The sequence below is a fragment of the Lactuca virosa genome, chromosome 9 (genome assembly GCF_052849685.1).
Source record: "Lactuca virosa cultivar CGN04683 chromosome 9, Lactuca_virosa_CGN04683_v6, whole genome shotgun sequence".
Taxonomy (NCBI): domain Eukaryota; kingdom Viridiplantae; phylum Streptophyta; class Magnoliopsida; order Asterales; family Asteraceae; genus Lactuca; species Lactuca virosa.
In genome coordinates this window covers 266,000,851-266,018,684 of record NC_136434.1, presented here as the reverse complement: position 1 = coordinate 266,018,684, position 17,834 = coordinate 266,000,851, and the positions used below count along the sequence as shown (strand labels likewise).

Here is a 17,834-nt window from a genome sequence, read left to right as displayed (position 1 = left end):
AACTTTGAGAGGCAGCAGGGCATGGAAGGAGGTTGCTAGAGTTGTCAGAACCTGCACAGGGCAAATCGGTAACTTAACATGAAATACAACTGGCTGACTATGATTAAAAGAATAACCTCAAGTTTTTCTTTCAATATTTCTTGATGCAATATTTGAGTGATTAAACAAATATAAACCATGACTGGATAACATCAAGTGAGCAAAAGTAATTACATTGACTGACTATGCAGTAAAAAAATATGTATTGCTTGAATTTATTAATCAATATGAACCTTTTGCTGATGAGTATGCTTTTGGCAAAAAGACTTCACTCTATCAAGAGCTTCTTCAAGAGAAGATGAGTTTGTAGCAAAAGTTACACGAATCCAATTTTTCAAACCTACAGTAAGTCCTGCAAAACCCAAAAAGAAACATATTTATTAGGTCATTATAAAATTCAACAAAATGTTACAAAAGGATTGTAATCACCTGGAAGAAGAATCACGGATTCCTCTTTGGATAACTTGAAACAAAAGTCAATATCATCACTAATATCATTTACTAAAGAAACATTCAGTTTAACCTACACAAAACAAAAGAAACAATTTTAACAAAACTTGAAAAGTATTTACCATTGAATTTAAACCAAAACACCTAAACCCTTACCATAACAGCTATAGCTCCCTGTGGTTTTTCTGGGCATGTTAAACAAGGGATTAACAAAATCCGCTCATTTCCTACCAATAAAAGAATCCTACAAGATGGAAAAGCTGACCCGAATCTACATCAAGGAGGTCGTGAGACTCCATGGAGTGCCAGTGTCTATTATCTCGGATCGAGATAGTAGGTTCACTTCAAGATTCTGGAAATCTCTTCAGAAAGCAATGGGAACACAGCTAGATATGAGCATTGCCTATCACCCACAGACGGATGGTCAGAGCGAGCGTACCATCCAGACACTTGAGGATATGCTCCGAGATTGCGTGATTGACTTCGGAAAGTCATGGGATGCTCACTTGCCTCTAATCGAATTCTCCTACAACAACATTTATCACACGAGCATCAAGGTTGCTCCTTACGAGACTCTCTACGGGCGAAAATGCAGATCACCCCTATGTTGGGCCGAGGTGGGTGACACTCAACTAGCAAACGGGAAATCACCAGCCAGTGCTCTCACAGGACCAGAAATCATCCGTGAAATGACCGAAAAGATAATCCAAATCAAAGCTCGACTTCAAGCATCGCGAGACCGACAGAAGAGCTATGTTGACAAGCGGCGGAAGCCGTTAGAATTTCAAGTCAGGGATCGCGTGTTACTAAAGTTCTCTACTTGGAAAGGAATGATCCGCTTTGGGAAATAGGGAAAACTGAACCCGCGATACATTGGACCGTTCGAGATTCTTGCCCGGATTGGTCTAGTGGCTTACAAGCTGCAGCTACCTGCCGAGCTCAGCAACGTACACCCCGTGTTTCTCATCTCAAATCTGAAAAAGTGCCTATCAGATGAAACTCTTGTCATTCCTATAGAAGAGATCAAGATCAACGAGAATCTCCTGTTCGTCGAAGAACCAGTTGAGATATTGGATAGGGAAGTAAAACGTACAAAGCAAAGCCGCATTCCGATTGTGAAGGTTCGATGGAACGCCAAGCGTGGACCGAAATTCACATGGGAACGCGAAGATCAAATGAAGCAAAAGTACCCTCACTTATTCTCGCATTCACAAACCTAACTTTCAAAAGAATTTCGGGACGAAATTCCCTCTTACGGGGGAATGATGTCACAACTAGAAATTTAGCTAGGAAATTCAACTCTCATGTAATCATTCAACTATTGTAAAGCATGTACTCTATGTAGATATCACTCAATGCACATTCAAATACACCTCTTATGTTCAACACAGAGTTTGAAACTCTAAAAATCCCGGTTCAAGTATAATAAGGTCTAGGATTTTCTTGTTGGGCCAAATGGACTAAGAAGTATCCAAGTTGACTATTTTGGGCCTAGAAACCCTAATTTGGGCTCTAAACGGTTCCACTTTCATGAAACTTGACATTTTGGGACATTATGGGCCTAAGATGGATTAGTTTACCCTAATGGGCCAATTTGGGCCACAACAAATTCCAATAGCCTCAATGGACCCTAAACATCTTTAATTGGACTTCATTGGGCCGTGAACTACCCTAAAGGCCCAATGGGCCGAAAACTACTTATTGGGCTTCAGAAACTCGATCCAAACCAAGAGTGGGCCAAGCAAATTCAACTCCATTTATCTTAAGCCCAATTCTCGGCCCAAGATAAAAAGAAAAGAAAAGATCAAGGGAGGATTTAGGAGGTGATGACAACACATAATTGTCTAACATACTTCTAGATAATCCCAAACATCCATGAGATCTTTACCCTCCATGTAAAATTTCTCCTTCCCTCTCTCCATTTCTTTCTCTCGGCCGAAGACAAGCCCACAACACACCCATACACTTTCAAAACTTTCTCTCAAACATACTCTCAAGAACTTCTCCAACTTTCTGTAAATTTTCGAGATTTAGTGTTGTTTCAAGAAGGTTTTCACCAAAAATAATCATTCCTTGGTAGGTTATTATCAAACACAAACATCTCCTTTCATTTTAACATTAATAACTCCTTCTTACATAGCTTTATTCCATGATCACACTCTTAGAAACTTCTTAAGCTCGAAATCTACTCAAGAAGGCTTGCTAGGGCCGAAAACACACTCACTTCTTCTTCAAATCAAGATCAATCAAGCAAGGTGAGTTCATACCCCCTTGTTTTCGGTTTTCTACTTGTTTTTGGGGGAGAATACAAGTAAAATGTGTAGATCTATGTATTATATGCATGTCATGTGTGATTTCTTGTATTATGTTGTGAATATGTGTTGCAACTTGACAAATCTCGAAATCCTTGACAAGAATGAGTAAAATTCATAAACTAAAACATTTTATACATCATACTACAAAGATAAAAGTATATTGTCTGTCTAAATGTGTAAAAACAAAACAAAACTTGTGTAGTAAGATCATTTTGTCAAATAAACAAAAGATTGGGCCATTTATGTCACTTTCGGTTTGATGAGGATCAAAAAGAATGTATTTGTATAAAATCGAGTTTTTGTGATAATCAATCACACTTTTTAAAGGACTAAAGATGAAAATTTTAGCCTTTTGGGCTTAGAAGTTTGGGCCTTACGGTTTTCGGCCCAATTTGCGAAAAAATGAGACTTTTAGGGTTAAAAGTGTTATTTGATCAAAAGTTGAGGCAAAAATGTAAATAAACCGAAATCAGGGTTAAAAATGTCATTTATTTCTAAATTAGGCCAAAAATGTAAAATTCACGAAAAATGGGTCAAGAATGTAATTTTCTACAAAAATGGGCTGAAAACGCCAATATATGTATATTTGGGTCAAATCTGTCAATTATTAAATATTTGGGCCGAAAATATAGAACTTTTATAAATTAATGGGCTAAAATGTTATTTTGAACTAAAATAGACCAAAAATGACCTTTTTTGTGAAATAAGCCTTTAAATGTCTCAAATTAGTTTTTAAGAGGTTTAAAGTGCAAATTCTATCAAAATTAATTTCAAATTATAGAATTACGACCTAACAAACTATACTATAACGAACGAGTGAAATACAACAACAATGCGATTATTGGGCCTAGTAATTGCTATACATGTTTATTGGGCCTTCGTGGTCCAATTACATGTTTATTGGGCGTAATGTATTCATCACATGTCTATTGGGCCTAAGTGACCCAGTTACATGCTAAAAGGGCCTAATTTAGCATTTACATGTTATTGGGCCTTAGTGGCCCATTTACATGCTAATTTTATCCTGGAAATAACTTACACGTCTAATGGTCCATAGTTGTCTTTTCTTCATGTTTGTTGGGCCTTATCTTATCATTTCATACATTATCTAGTGATCGAACATCTAAATACATATAACATTATACAAATTCATGTGAATACAAATAGGATCTAGTGAGACGTGTCGGTTGACACCACTGAGTGTATGGCCATAGCTTGTACTTATAATCAGAGTCTCCTGGAGGGAGAGCGAGAGTTTGTGTATAGATCGATACGGGGGTGACTCCCCCACACCTGAGTTGTTCGCTACAGTTAGACTAGGCCATTCTAGGGTGACAAAACCTTGAACGAAAATCCGGCATTTGGAAAAATGCCAAGACAGGCAAATCAGTCACTATCATGTATGGTTATAACGACTCATATAGAGATCCATTTCCATTAAGACATTACGGAAAATTAAAAACTTGTAAGTCATAATGATACAAAACATTTCTACAGTGCAAGGACCGTGACATTTTTATAAATAAGAAAATATCGGATTTTCTGGGGAAATACTATTATTCAAATACTAATTACATACAATAGAAAGAATACAAAGAAATTAGAACTGCATTTCTATATGTTAGTACTATGAAATTCACACATGCATTTATACTCGATTTTCACATCATTTTTCAGACGTTTTACATAAAATATCGTATTTTCTGGGTTTACAAAAGATACAAAGACTTTTATTCAAACATGCTTATGAACTCACCAACATTATATATGTTGACCGCTTTCAAAATAACTTGTCTTCTTAGGTAATCGTTAAGCTGAAGAATCGTCAAGAGTATTTTGGGATTTCTTTAATGCATATGTCAATTATCGTACAATTATGTATTTGAATTATGTAATGTAAAACAATTTACTTGATGTGAACAATGCCAGTTGTAATATGTAATGTTGGTGACAATTGTGTTATGTTTCATGTATATTCATTGTGACGATATTTCAATTTATAGTCACACGAGCCCCCGGACGTTTCCGCCATCTGGTTCGGGGGTGTGACAGATCCGAGGAACAGCTGCCTGAAACATTAAAAATGTTTTTTTAATCTTTTTTAAACCTAGAAAACTTATGAAAATGGAAGCTAGGGGACAACTTAAGGTGCACCATGTGAGAGTTACACAAAGCATTAAATCTAGAAAGAAATATAAAAGAAGCACCTGAATAAAGGTTGCTGGACCACCACATATATCAAAGTACTTATTTAGGCGCTCAATGTTCTGAGAAAACAAGAAAGATTATTTTACAATATAAAATATTTGTAATATAAAAAAAGTGTTAAGTACCTTAGCATTCTTGAAGATGCCATTAGGATAAGTTGTAACAAACCACCCAAGCCTCCAACCTGGCACTATCCATCTACATGAGAACGAATGAATTGCCATAAAAAATCACCAGCCAAACCTGAACATAATTTTAGGTGCACTGAGAAAAGTCAAAGGGGTATATTACTATATTATATGGTAGTTTGTATTAAGATAAGAATATGTGTATAAAGTTGTCATATATAAGTGTTGATATGTTACATACTCTGTTGATGTTCTTAGCAATTCATAGACCATATCCATCTGTAACATCAAGAAAAATGAAATTATGTGTTTATGTATTTGAAATATAGAAAAAAAGGGACATCAATATTCACCTGTAAAACATTTGGCAAGTTTAGCCTTTGACCAAGCTGGGTAGCAATTGTTGACTTTCTAACACATGTTGTGCCACATACAAGAATAACTAATGGTACTCGCTGATGGTGAAATCTACAAAAGGTATAAATACAGAAGAAAGATTTAATTACTAAATTAAGAATTTATAAAAGGGGACAAAAGGGGAGTTGGGAAATACCTTGTCATCGTCTTGTAACGATTTATATATTCTTGCCCATAGCCCCCCCGCCTTTCCATGAGCTACAATCAAAGTCATAATTATGGTTATGCCTTTGATTTGAAAGTGGCATAGTGTAAAAACTCAGAAATGGCTAAAATGGAGATAACAGGGATATATATATATATATATACCTTAAACAAATTAGCTTCCAGATCAGATTGAGAGTTGCAAAAAAACTAATATATGAGATTTAAAGAGACATATGTTAATGTAGTATTTGGAGGATGTAATATGATGACATACACGTCCAGAAGGCTATTATCTATGAGCAGCTTCTTGATTTCAAGGTGAAAATTTAAAGAAACTGAATCTTTATTCATCATATTGATATTACCACTCTTGTTTTTCCTTTCTTAACAGATAGCCCATCCATCTCAGCTTCAAAGCTATCGATTTGAGATTCCAGCTCAGACACCTAACCAATAATAAGCATTGTCATATATAATGTCTAAAAAAGGATCCACATATGTAAATAATAAAACAAAGGAAGGCCTTTAAAGTACTAGTATAATGCTATAAAGGCAGTAGTATAGTGTAGTGTTATACCGTATTGTTCAACCAATCTCTAGTCTCTGACTTGGCTTTCTCCTTTAGATCCTACAAAATATCATCAACAAAGAAACTTCACTATACAATGACTGAAGGTTATTTCCATGTATCATATGCAAAAAAAGCAAAGCAATAGATACCGTTTTAGGCTATTGCCCTAGGCCTTCTTTGGAGAAAGATTTTGTCTTTGTCTCCTTTTCACAAATCTTAAACCGTTCCATTTCTCACTCAATAATCTTGCGGGCATCCATCAGAGTCTGCTCATAAGAGGCACTAACCTACGTCAACACGTATCAGAAAGAAGAACCAAATGTCAATAAAGTAGTAGATGAAACAAGATATAGGCATCTAATTCTTAGCATAGAAGCTAAAACCAGATTAAATTTGAGATAGTGTGGCAGCAATAACAGAAAGTGTAAGTGCCAACAGATAATGACCAATGGAAGATAGCATATGTATGTGAACCAGAGAACACAACAAGCAAGTAAGAAACTTGTTTTTCTTCAGACCACGCTCTTAGTGAGAAACACTATGTCAACTCCTCATGGCCTTTTATATTCATATTCCTTTAAGTTTAAGCAGCATAGTACTAGTCACCAGACAAAACTAGATGGTATGTGATGCTAATAAAATGCATATGCAAATGTACTTCAAATTATCATTTGTCAAACAAAAATGACCTTCTTATCATTGATCTCGCTGGACCGTATCCATGTCTTAATCTGGTCTGTGTACCTCTGAAGTTTCTTAATATCCTTCTTCAAGTCGGCCTCAAACTTCTCCTTCTGATTGGAATTGTCAGTATCATATACCTAAAATACAAAATTCAACACGCAAACATGAAACTTCAGCATTCAGATTACACAAAAACCAATAACGTCAATAATTCAAAGAAAATTAAAAACATTTACGCATGCCTTGTTCCATGTGGTTTTAAAGCTAATAAATAATATATTGAATCCAATCTTTTTTAAAATATATTAATAAAACTACCTACAATTCTTGAAAGATAACTGAGATTGATTCATCTGTAGGAATGGAAGAAAGGATCTCAAGTTTTAGAGATTTGACTTGATATGCATCTGAAGTGTTTATAAAGATGTCTTCTGAAGGTGATGATGTTAGTAGTGCTTTAAAGGCATGTGGCTGTGGATATGCAAGATTATATGTATAAAGAAAACAGGAATTAAATTAAATTAACAGAAGATTTATATTGCTATTTAAGTTAGTAACCTTGACATGAAAATTTTCATAAATAGGATGTGAATCCTCATGTAGATACACCGGTCCTCTTGCAGCATCAAGGGAGTTTTCTTCTCGTGTCTCAATCTAAAGGCAAGTTGAACACTAGTAGGACTGTAAATGGACAACTATACCCTTAGCTCTCATTAACAATTTTATAAGAAAGTTATATAAGGAAAAGATCCTCTTGGATAAGCTTCCACAATCCATTGCTTAGCTGTTGTTAAATGTTAACATGAACAAAAGGTAAATAATTAAGGTAAACATATAAAAAGGAGAAAACATATAAATGGAACATCATTTCATACCAATTTCTTTTGGCAATGGTTCTGGTCTTCTTCGAGGTGAAACACATGAACAAGGTATAAACACATAGATAAATGAAACATCATTTCATACCAATTTCATACTAATTTCTTTTGGCAAGACACTTTTTGTTCCTTGGAGTTGTCATATACTTGGCAGCAACTTGTCTTGTCTTGGCCACAGGGGTAGAACCGACTTTTAAACTAGGTCTGATATTGCTTTGTTGGTCACATATCTTTTGAGAAATTGAACAAGAAATACCTACTAACCTTGGTATCCTGGGCTTTGAAGGTTTTGCAGGAGCTGAAAGTGGACATTTCATGCTAACAACACCCACACATACAACCACAACCACCTAATGGTTGTGGGTGGTGGTAGAGAAACACGTCGGTAGCCTAGGCTGCCGGCCACGATGGTAGGTGGTGCTTGACGTAAAAAACAAAAAAGAAGGAGAAGAAAAAAACAATCGATACCTTAGGCTGGAGGAAAGTTTGTCTTGAGGTCCTCTTCCATCTTCTCCTTCGACGGTTACTCAAAAATCTGACAACCCTACACAAAAACTCGAACAACTCCCTCTCTAGCCACTAAGAAGAACGAACAGAAGATTAGGGTTATTTTGGGATGCTAAGGGTTTAGTTAGAGGGGATGTAAGAACTAAATATATGAGAAATCGTCCGTAACATAAGAGCCCAAGGGGATCTCTACATCAAAATGAGGCTTTCATCTCAAGGGTACCTGACGTCAACATGTGGCTGCCAATTAGGGCTTTTTTTTTCATGTAGAGGATGTAGTTGGAGGTTTTCTTGCAGATTAAAGCCCGAGTTGTGTTGGACGAACGAAGAAGGTTAGAGGTGCTGGATATAGGTGAAGATGAAGGCCCTAGGGTTTCTTTCTAGCTAATTCAAAGATTAGCATCGATGGAAGAAGGTAGAGGCATCAGTAGAGGGAACAAGGGAGACTGAGAGAGGAGCAAATAGGCAGGGGGTTTAATTTTTGGGATGCCATTTCCCCCTTACTACTAAAACACGCGTTTCATTAAAAAAAATTATAAAACGACATCTTTAGATGATGCACATTTTATAATAAGCGCCCTCAGTGTGTGTGTGTGTTTGTTTTTTTTTGTGAGACACTAATTTTAGGGCACACAAAAATGCATGTCCTAAATTCTTCAAATTTCTAAAGATATGACATTATTTTTAGGGCACGCCCTTTTGCGTATCATTAATCAGTGCGTGTCATAAAAGCGCATCATTAAAGGTCTGTTTTCTAGTAGTGCTACCACTATTGCAATGCCTACTCAAACTGCAAATCTCGACATTTTCATATTCTTAAGGTATCATCTACTCCTAATACCACTATTATTTTACTGTCACAATCCCACATCCAACCGAAACTGAGATTTTTTAGAATATCATTAATGAAGCTATTATTAATCTCTATTAATCACAATCACCCTGTTGAATCATGAAAAATAACCCTCTTGAACTTCAGCTACCGCAACCAACAAGCTACCACAGTCAAGCTCCCTCTTCAGCATCCGAAGTCATCAAAGCCAACCGCAGTCACTCTTTGTTACTTAGTTTATTTTATCTTACTTAAATTCTCTCTATTGTCCAGTATGCCTTTCATGGCTACTCTTAGAGATTGAATCTAATGTAACTCCTTGAGTATCTATAAATAGAGCCCATTCTCATTATTCCAAAGATTAGAAAGTGTAACGGATCTATCATTCTGAATACACATCTCTGAAGTTATCTTTTCTATCTCTCCATCTAATTACTCATCTCTTCTTACTCACAAATCTTACTAGAATATAACTGATTACAATCTCTCTTCGGAGCAAGTCTCTTGTGACTTAATCACTAAGTTTGATCTCACTTATTAACTTGCCTTGAATGCATTCCTTGTTATGAATTAACTTATGTGTACTCTTGATATAACAATTGTTGTCATTTCATTTCTTTACTTTTCCGCAACTAACTCTCTAACTATCTAACTCTAAATATTATTGTTGAGCTTTTAGATCCTTCGAGATTAACTATTCCGCAATATACTTGTTCTAACGTTTGTTCAAGTGTGTCTCAAAGTTTTTCTCTCAATAATTGGTATCAAAGCCATAGTGGTTGCTTTTTGAAAACAGAACTCTGATTTTCAAAGGGCCTTCTATACCACTGAAGCTCATTTCTTAAAACAAAAAAAACTTAAAAATATGGCACAATCGTTATCTCTGAATGTTTCCAACAGTGTTGGTGGTTCTAATCGTGCCCCAATACTGGTAGCAAATGAATATCATCACTGGTCCCAAAGAATGGAAAGATACTTAAGGAGACTTGGTAGAGATGTGTGGCGATCCGTAGAAGAAGGACCACATGTCCCAGTCCTTACACCAGTCCAAACTGACGGCGCTACAACCAGACTAGGAGGAGGTCAACCAGTCATGAATCGTCCCACCAAGGATGATCTCGATAAAATGGAAAATTGATGTTGTTGCTTTTTATGAAATCTCCTGTGGAGTTGCTCCTGACAACTTCGATATTATCATAAACTGTAAATCAACAAAAGAGATCTGGGAAGTTCTCAAGAATTTGTACGAAGGCTCAGAACAAGCACAAGACAAGAAGGTTACTACCGCACTCAATGAGTTCAACAACTTCAAAGCTCATACTGGCGAAAGCTTGGAAGACTCCTTCAAAAGGTTCAACCTGATAGTCACCAAGTTATCCAATGCGGGCACCATCCGCAGTAACCATGAAAAAAATCTTTAGTTTCTTAATGGTTTGGGAAGACATTAGACTACGGCTAAGATGATAGTCCAAGGCGATAGAAAGATTCATTCTTTGTCACTCTACAAGCTCAATGGAGTACTGCAAGCACAAGAATCCACCGTACTCAAAGACTGTGCTGACTTCGGAGGACCACTTGCTCTTATAGCACAAGCTCCACATAATCAATCTTACTCTCCCTCGTATGACACTCCACCGCAGTCATACGAAGCTGATTCAGAGTATGACGATGAAGAAGAATTTCAGAAGGCTATTGCTCTGGTTAGCCAACAGTTCAACCGTCTACCACCTCCCTCCTTCTGCAAGAATCAACAGTTCAACAAACCTCCATTCAACCGCAACTTCAGTCCCCAGAATAACCATCCTCGATATCCCAAAAGTTCTCATCCACCACCGCAATCTCAGAATACCCAACCAAAGGAGGCACCGTAGTCCACTCAAACCACTGACCCCAGTACTACCTCTGAAGACAAGACTGATGTTGTGATTTGTCACAAATGCAACAAAGAGAATCACTTTGCAAGAGATTGTAAGGCCAATGTAGTAAAAGACAGAGCATTCTACCTTAGAATGGCTCAAGAGTTGGAAGATAAGGAAAATGCAAGGGCATACGTAGCCCATGTCAAAAGAGACCATCAAGTTTGGTCATCCGGAGACGAAGATGAAGCCATCAGCAGTGTCAAAGGAAAAGGGAAAATCTGCATGCTGGCAACTGCGGATGATGATGGGTCTACAAATCTGGACAAAAACTACTGCTACATGGCAAAGGATGGAACTCTAAGCATCGTCGAACAGGTAAAACTCATGATCCAAACTCTAAACTATAGCATGCATGACTGTCAACCTTACATAGATGATCTTAATGACACGTGTGCTGCCGTCCTTACATACTATAACAAAGCCTTAGATGAGAATAACATTGCGTCCCAAGAGATGTTCCATGTGAGAGGACGACTGGATAACAAAAGACTCAAAATGGCTATGTTAGAAAAGGACTTAGAGTTAGAGAAAGATGCAAGAATGTTGAGTGAAACACAATTAGAAATAGCTTTGAACCAGAGAGATTTAGCTCAGAGTAAAATTGTACGCTTAAATCTCTTAATCGAAAAATTGTTCAATGAAAGTGAAGCTATTGAAAATTTGGTAAATAATGGAACCGTGGACAATACGTACAATTGGGGTTGGTCAAATGGATATCCTACCACAATGGATTCCTCACCCCGGTTCAACAAAGACAGACTGTATGTCCCTCCTGACCGAGAATTTCATTTCCCAGTCAATGACAAAACCTTTCCCGAAGACATCAAAACTCACTTCGGTAGACTTCATAATCTAAGCAATAATTGTGTCATTGAGGAGATTGTGCCTGAGGTTTCGGGTCACACAAGTGATCAAATTCCTGATGGGTTTTATACAAACAATCCTATGTGTGCATGCAACCCTAGAGTTGGATCTATGTTTTCACTATTAGTTATACAACTTTATGAACACAAAAGAACCATAGCATGCATCTACTATTTTCGAAATTGACATAGGAGAATAGAATAGATACCTTTTGTTGTTGTGTAGTAATAACAACTAGTTCCTTGAATTTCCTTAGCTCTTGAAAGCAAGTACCACAAGTGTAGTACCTCTAATGGCTCACAAACACACTAGGTGAAAGGATAAATATGGGAGAGAGGAGAGAAGGGTATCTTGCCCTAAAATTCGTCCCTTTTAGGGTTTCCCAAGGCTTGGACGAATTCTAGTGCCTTAGGGTGCTATTTATACTTGAGGCTAGCCAGGGTTTCAAGGTGGAAACCCTAATCCCTTAGCTTAGGGCCTAAGCAAGTCCATGGACTCCTTTCCTTAAGCCCTTGGACGAAAACTCCTAGATCCTTCTAGGATTTTCATTCAAGCCTTAATAAAGGTGATCCAATAGCCCAAAGTCTCAACTATCAAATAATTACAAAACAGCCCCTGTACTTTTAATTAATTCCTTTAATCCCAAAATTAATTCATGATTAATTTCTGATTAAATACTAATTAATAATATGATTCCAAATTAATATATTATTCATATAATATAATAAATAAATCATATTTATGCCCTAATCAACCTCTTTCCTCAATTGTCATCCTGTCTAGTCACCCGTGTGAAGGCAACCCAAAAGGACCATGCTCACAATCGGGTCAAGTACATACCAAAATAGTTATGGACTTAGACACTAATCCAACAGTCTCCCACTTGGATAAGTCTAATAACTATTCTGCGTATGACTTCAGAACCTGATCAGCAATCGTAGCTTCCAAAAGCCGCTGTCAACTCTGATCTTATCAGATACGCGTGTCCTTTAGATAAGGGATCATATATTCCTCCATTCTAGAAGATATCGTATAGACATGAGACATGGATTGAAATCATTCTCTCAGTCTATGTGTCGTTTCCCGATTTCCGATTTATGACGACTGACTAATTGAACAAATCAAATCAGTCCTGGCCCGGCCGAGCACTTTCTTTTGTCATCACTAAATCATCGAGGGGCCCACAGATATCGCTTTTATCCCACCTTGGGTAAAAGGAATGGATAAACTTTGACTCAAATGCTTGCTTGCACCTACTAATCGAATCACACACAACAATAAGTTTTATAACACCAAGTTACTGGTGTGTTTACTTATCATCAATGTGCAACCGACTAGCAAATAACAACTCACACGTCTCGGTTTCAAGAATATACAATGTTATCGTCTCACCAATCACTCGTGATAAAACCATGAAGTGATTCAAGTGAGCGTGGGTTTAATCCAATACTTTAATCTTATCAAAGCACTCATGAACTCTGCAGCAAACTTGTGCTATGTCTAAACACTTTAGACAATCTACAGACAGATTCATGACAGTCTTCCTTCATACCTACTTCCAACGTATGACCGACTGTGGAGCTTCGAATAACTTAGTTATTCTGGAAGTCAAAACATGAAAAATGAAACGCAATAATAATATTAATCCTATATGGTCCCAAAACTTTTTGAGCGTAAATAAAAACACTTTTAAACACCATATTGATTACTCATTATTCATTGCTTACTGTTTCAGAAAATCAACTTATTACTCGAATTATAACCACAATTGTCCCATGCTCCAAGAATGCACACTTTGGTTACCTATGGTCCATACTCTGTGAAATACAACAATTGAAAAACTTTTCCAATGAAACTCATTTCACAATCCCCAATTTTATTATTAGTATAAGAATACCAAATTCTTGCCACTTTTAGAATATGTCAGATTCTAACACTTTATGCAATGATTCTTTCGTAATGTCATAGCACAAAAGTCACCAAGACCCGGCTAATGAAATTACTAAGTTCTCTATCAGAAATTGTTACAAAACAATTTTATAGATGTGATGTCTCTCACTCAAAGTACATTCCTTTGAACATCCTTTTGCATAAAAGTTTCTAATCTACATAGAGTCTTAATATCCAACTCCCATTAATGGAAACATTTCCATATTTGCTATATGACAACTTATTCTTAATAGAATCTTATCTATTCATAATAATGTCAATATAGTCCATCCAGTACTATACTTCCAACTACTCACAAGCGACAAATCCTCAGTGAACCTCAGACCGTCCTTTGATAGTTGTTTAATTATTTTAGTCAAAACCGATTCTAGTCCTTTTTCCCTCTTAATGCCCTAGGCATTTGGAAAATTTAGAATGGTCAAATATTATAACATATGCAATCGGTCCCATACCCGAAGCGTATTAGACACGATGCATAATGTCTCATATAAAGACGTGATACTTTATCAGCCTTCTGCCATAATATTTTATGTGCCATGTTCCCGCAATTCGAACTATGAAGAGGGATGCCGTAATCATAATCGAATTTTGAGAATGCACTATGTATCCTTGACTAAATTTATTAACATTTCTCGAGCTAAGCTTTAGAATTTTGAAACGAAGTATAATATTCTCTCCCTTAATTATAGCAAAACAACTTTTCAACCCTTGCAACTTTGCAAAGTGAATCTTTGTTTTCTATAATTAATATTGCTAACTTGCAATACTTACCATAATAATCATGCTCCCACTAACATGATGATTATTTTCTTACCAACATAACACTTATGCTCCCACTAGCTTTGACATGTATTCAGAAAACAATTGGACTTCTAGAAAACAATGCTTATTGAATTCCTTAAGTTCATATTTCTAATACCTAATGCTTTGATAAGCCTTTATCTAAGCTTTTTAAGCTCATACACCTTTGCCTTAGATAGCTCACATGTGTGTCTAAACAATTCAGAATTTATGTTACTAAGTCCCAAATGTTCAGATCAATTGCCAAATCTCACAATTCGAACTATGAAAAGGGATGCCGTAATCATAATCGAATTTGAGAATACAATTTTCACAATTGCTATCTTCTTAAAATCTCTCTTAGTGAAAGCATTTCTTCACAATCATTTTCATGAAGGAGGAAAACCTTATGACACTTAGATTTTATGATGTATGTGTTCCTATCCATGTGAATTTGTCAAAACGAAAGTTTGCGACAAATCCAAAAACATATGGACTGAACTTGTTCAATCTTGATTTCTTGCCTCATGGTAACATGAATGCCCACCATGTCTTCCAAGCAACTCACCCTTTCATATCAATGTACTTTCCATTGATCAAGGTGCTTTGTCTTTATGCATTCAAATGAGAACTTATAGAACTCACACGCATAATTAACTCAATTGGAATGGCACAGAAAAAGAGTATGTCATCCACGATAGGCTTTAAACCTCAAGTCGTGTGCTAGTGATGATCAACTAGGTTTACTCTTGATTTGTTCTTGAAACTTTTCAAGACCATTAAGACTCCCACTGACTCCTTGACATATAAGATTCTCTTGTCAAGAAACATTTCTTGACAAACAAATATTCAAGAGTTAGTGTAGCCTTTTGTCAAGTTTAACACTTCACACAATTGGTCCTGGTTGGTCTTTGTCTTATCCAAGACATCACAACTTACCAATTTCAAATGTGCAAGAATAAGAAAACTTTTCCAAATTCCACATTTGTCGAGTGTTATAAACCTACTTAAGACTTGTCACTCATGTCAAAATCTTGACTCTAAGACTTGATATTGGAACGAAGTATGATTGACTTCTTGATTTAACCATTTCTACAATTCTCGATTCCTCTTTTTAGACATGCAATTGCACTAAGACTCACTTAGAGGATCAATTGAGATATGGTTCTTAATCATTAAGACTTATCATAAAACACAATAAAAGGTACTCTCCCTTCTTCTTAGAATAGAGAAACTTTTATCTTTCTGCCTACTTGATTCTTCTTATTCGTTCTGCTATTGATTGAAACTCTTTCAATCAACTCAGAATTATACTTAATCTTATAAGTATAATCATATTTACTAACCTTTAGTAAATCATGACGAATATCTTTATCACTCTTGTGGTGGACTTGATCAACGCACAACCTAGTGTACTCGATCTCCTGGTCCTTCTCTTGACACTTTGCCAAAGAATTAGTCTAATTTCCAAAATATGAAGTTTCTCATTCATCACGCAACCAAGTTGTATGATTTCAAGTTTTTGTCCAATTGAAACTTGGGCGATGAGAATCTTCCTTTATTTGGCAAATCCTCGACATTTCACAAATAACATAATCAAGAATCACATCCAATTCAACATTGCTAAAATTAGAAATACATAAACATCCATTTTCACATATGCCATTGCAAGGATAAATAAATAGGACGAAATCAAAATTCATTTTATTGCGGAAAAACTTGTCCTTACAATGCAATTCAAATGAAAACTATGTTATTTCAATTTCTAAGCAATCTATTCTAACTCTAAAGTAGTAGCTCAAAAATCCGATCTTCAAGCAATGCGATCGAAATCCATTTATTCACGATCAGATTCAGCTTACTTCTTCCTTTAAGCTTCCTCTATTTTCTTCGATCCTACAAAACATCAAAATGTAATCTTATCACATCATGTATTGAAAATCAAAGAATAGGAACTTATAGAGTTAGTTATTGGATTTTACCTGAAGTAGAGCCATACGTCTTGACTCTCCCATCTCTTAGATCTCTCAGGTAAACAGGGCAGCTTCATCTCCAATGCCCCTTCTCTTGGCAGTAGAAGCAGATGGACTCTTTTGGAATGGCACAAGGAACTATCTCAGAATTTACCTTTTCTGGATTTCCAATGTCACTATTTTCAATGTCCATTGAAGTTTGGGAGTTTGATTTGCCAGACAAATTTGCTCGATTAGCACGCCAAATCATTTCTGATTCAGCAGCTATAAGCAAATAGGTCAAATCAATGAGGGTCACATCATGGTCCATCATATAGTACTCTCTAACGAACTCACTATATGATTCAGGAAGTGACTGAAGAACCCAGTCAACAGCCAACATTTCTGAGATATCGACACCCATCATCCTTAACCTATCAATGTGTGACTTCATCTCTAAGATGTGTGCACACACAGGTTTCCCATCTTCGTGTTTACTTGCCAATAGGGCTTGAGTGAGCTTGAACTTTTCAAGCCTTTGAACTTGTGGGTTAGGGAGAATAATTGGAGGAGGTGGAGGAAGTGAAGCATGACTCTCATTTCCTTGATCGTATCGTGGAACGTCATCTTCATTTGGAAAGCTTGTTCCAAGGGACTTGGGAAGACCATTGTAAGATTTAGACATCTACAAAACGGGAGAAAATTCAAGTTAGTTGATAAGAATCCTTGATGTAACACCCAAATGAAACATCAAGGCTAGGATCCAACACAACATTCTACAACCTAGAAGAGGGATGCCGTAATCTAGTTGCAGAATATTTGAAGGTAGGTAAATGACGATTTACCAATTCCCACCATGAAAAACGAAAAAATAAATTTAAGTTTTAAATGAATTGAAACTCCTAGATCTTTTGAGATTCATTGAACTTTTCAATGGCATGTTTAATCTCGATTATGCCCTTCTATTTGTGACTGGGATGCCGAGGATCACAAACAAGGTGTGAATAACCATACGAATCACGTGGTGCACCCAATTGCTACTATCACCTAATCAATGTGCCGGTTAGCCACACACGCTCCATTGATCTATGATAAACATCGAGCCACCCTTCGCCACCAATGTCATTCCCAAATTAGTGTGCCGGTTAACCACACGCGCTCCACCAACGATTGACAGGGGCACAAAGTGTAAT

The 17,834-nt window shown here is 36.5% G+C and overlaps 1 protein-coding gene and 1 pseudogene across 1 annotated transcript; both read right to left on the bottom strand.

Annotated features, from left to right (window-relative positions):
* Window positions 1-257: 257 nt before the first annotated feature.
* Window positions 258-5,701, bottom strand: LOC145140514 (putative aminotransferase TAT2). Its single transcript, XM_079073980.1, has 9 exons — window positions 5,694-5,701; window positions 5,494-5,608; window positions 5,382-5,419; window positions 5,138-5,210; window positions 5,012-5,071; window positions 1,000-1,015; window positions 646-716; window positions 469-562; window positions 258-391 (listed from the first exon to the last, which is right to left on the bottom strand). The coding sequence occupies exons 1-9, from the start codon at window positions 5,699-5,701 to the stop codon at window positions 258-260; spliced, it is 609 nt and encodes a 202-aa protein (XP_078930106.1).
* Window positions 5,702-6,054: 353 nt separating this feature from the next.
* On the bottom strand, window positions 6,055-8,149 carry LOC145140513 (uncharacterized; annotated as a pseudogene).
* Between the last annotated feature and the right edge of the window lie 9,685 nt (window positions 8,150-17,834).

Excerpts from the sequence above, each read along its gene's own strand:
- LOC145140514 (XM_079073980.1), bottom strand. Across the intron at positions 5,211-5,381 it reads TTGCTAAGAACATCAACAGA|ATGGATAGTGCCAGGTTGGA; the intron begins GTATGTAACATA and ends GTTCTCATGTAG. Across the intron at positions 5,072-5,137 it reads GCATCTTCAAGAATGCTAAG|AACATTGAGCGCCTAAATAA; the intron begins GTACTTAACACT and ends TTGTTTTCTCAG.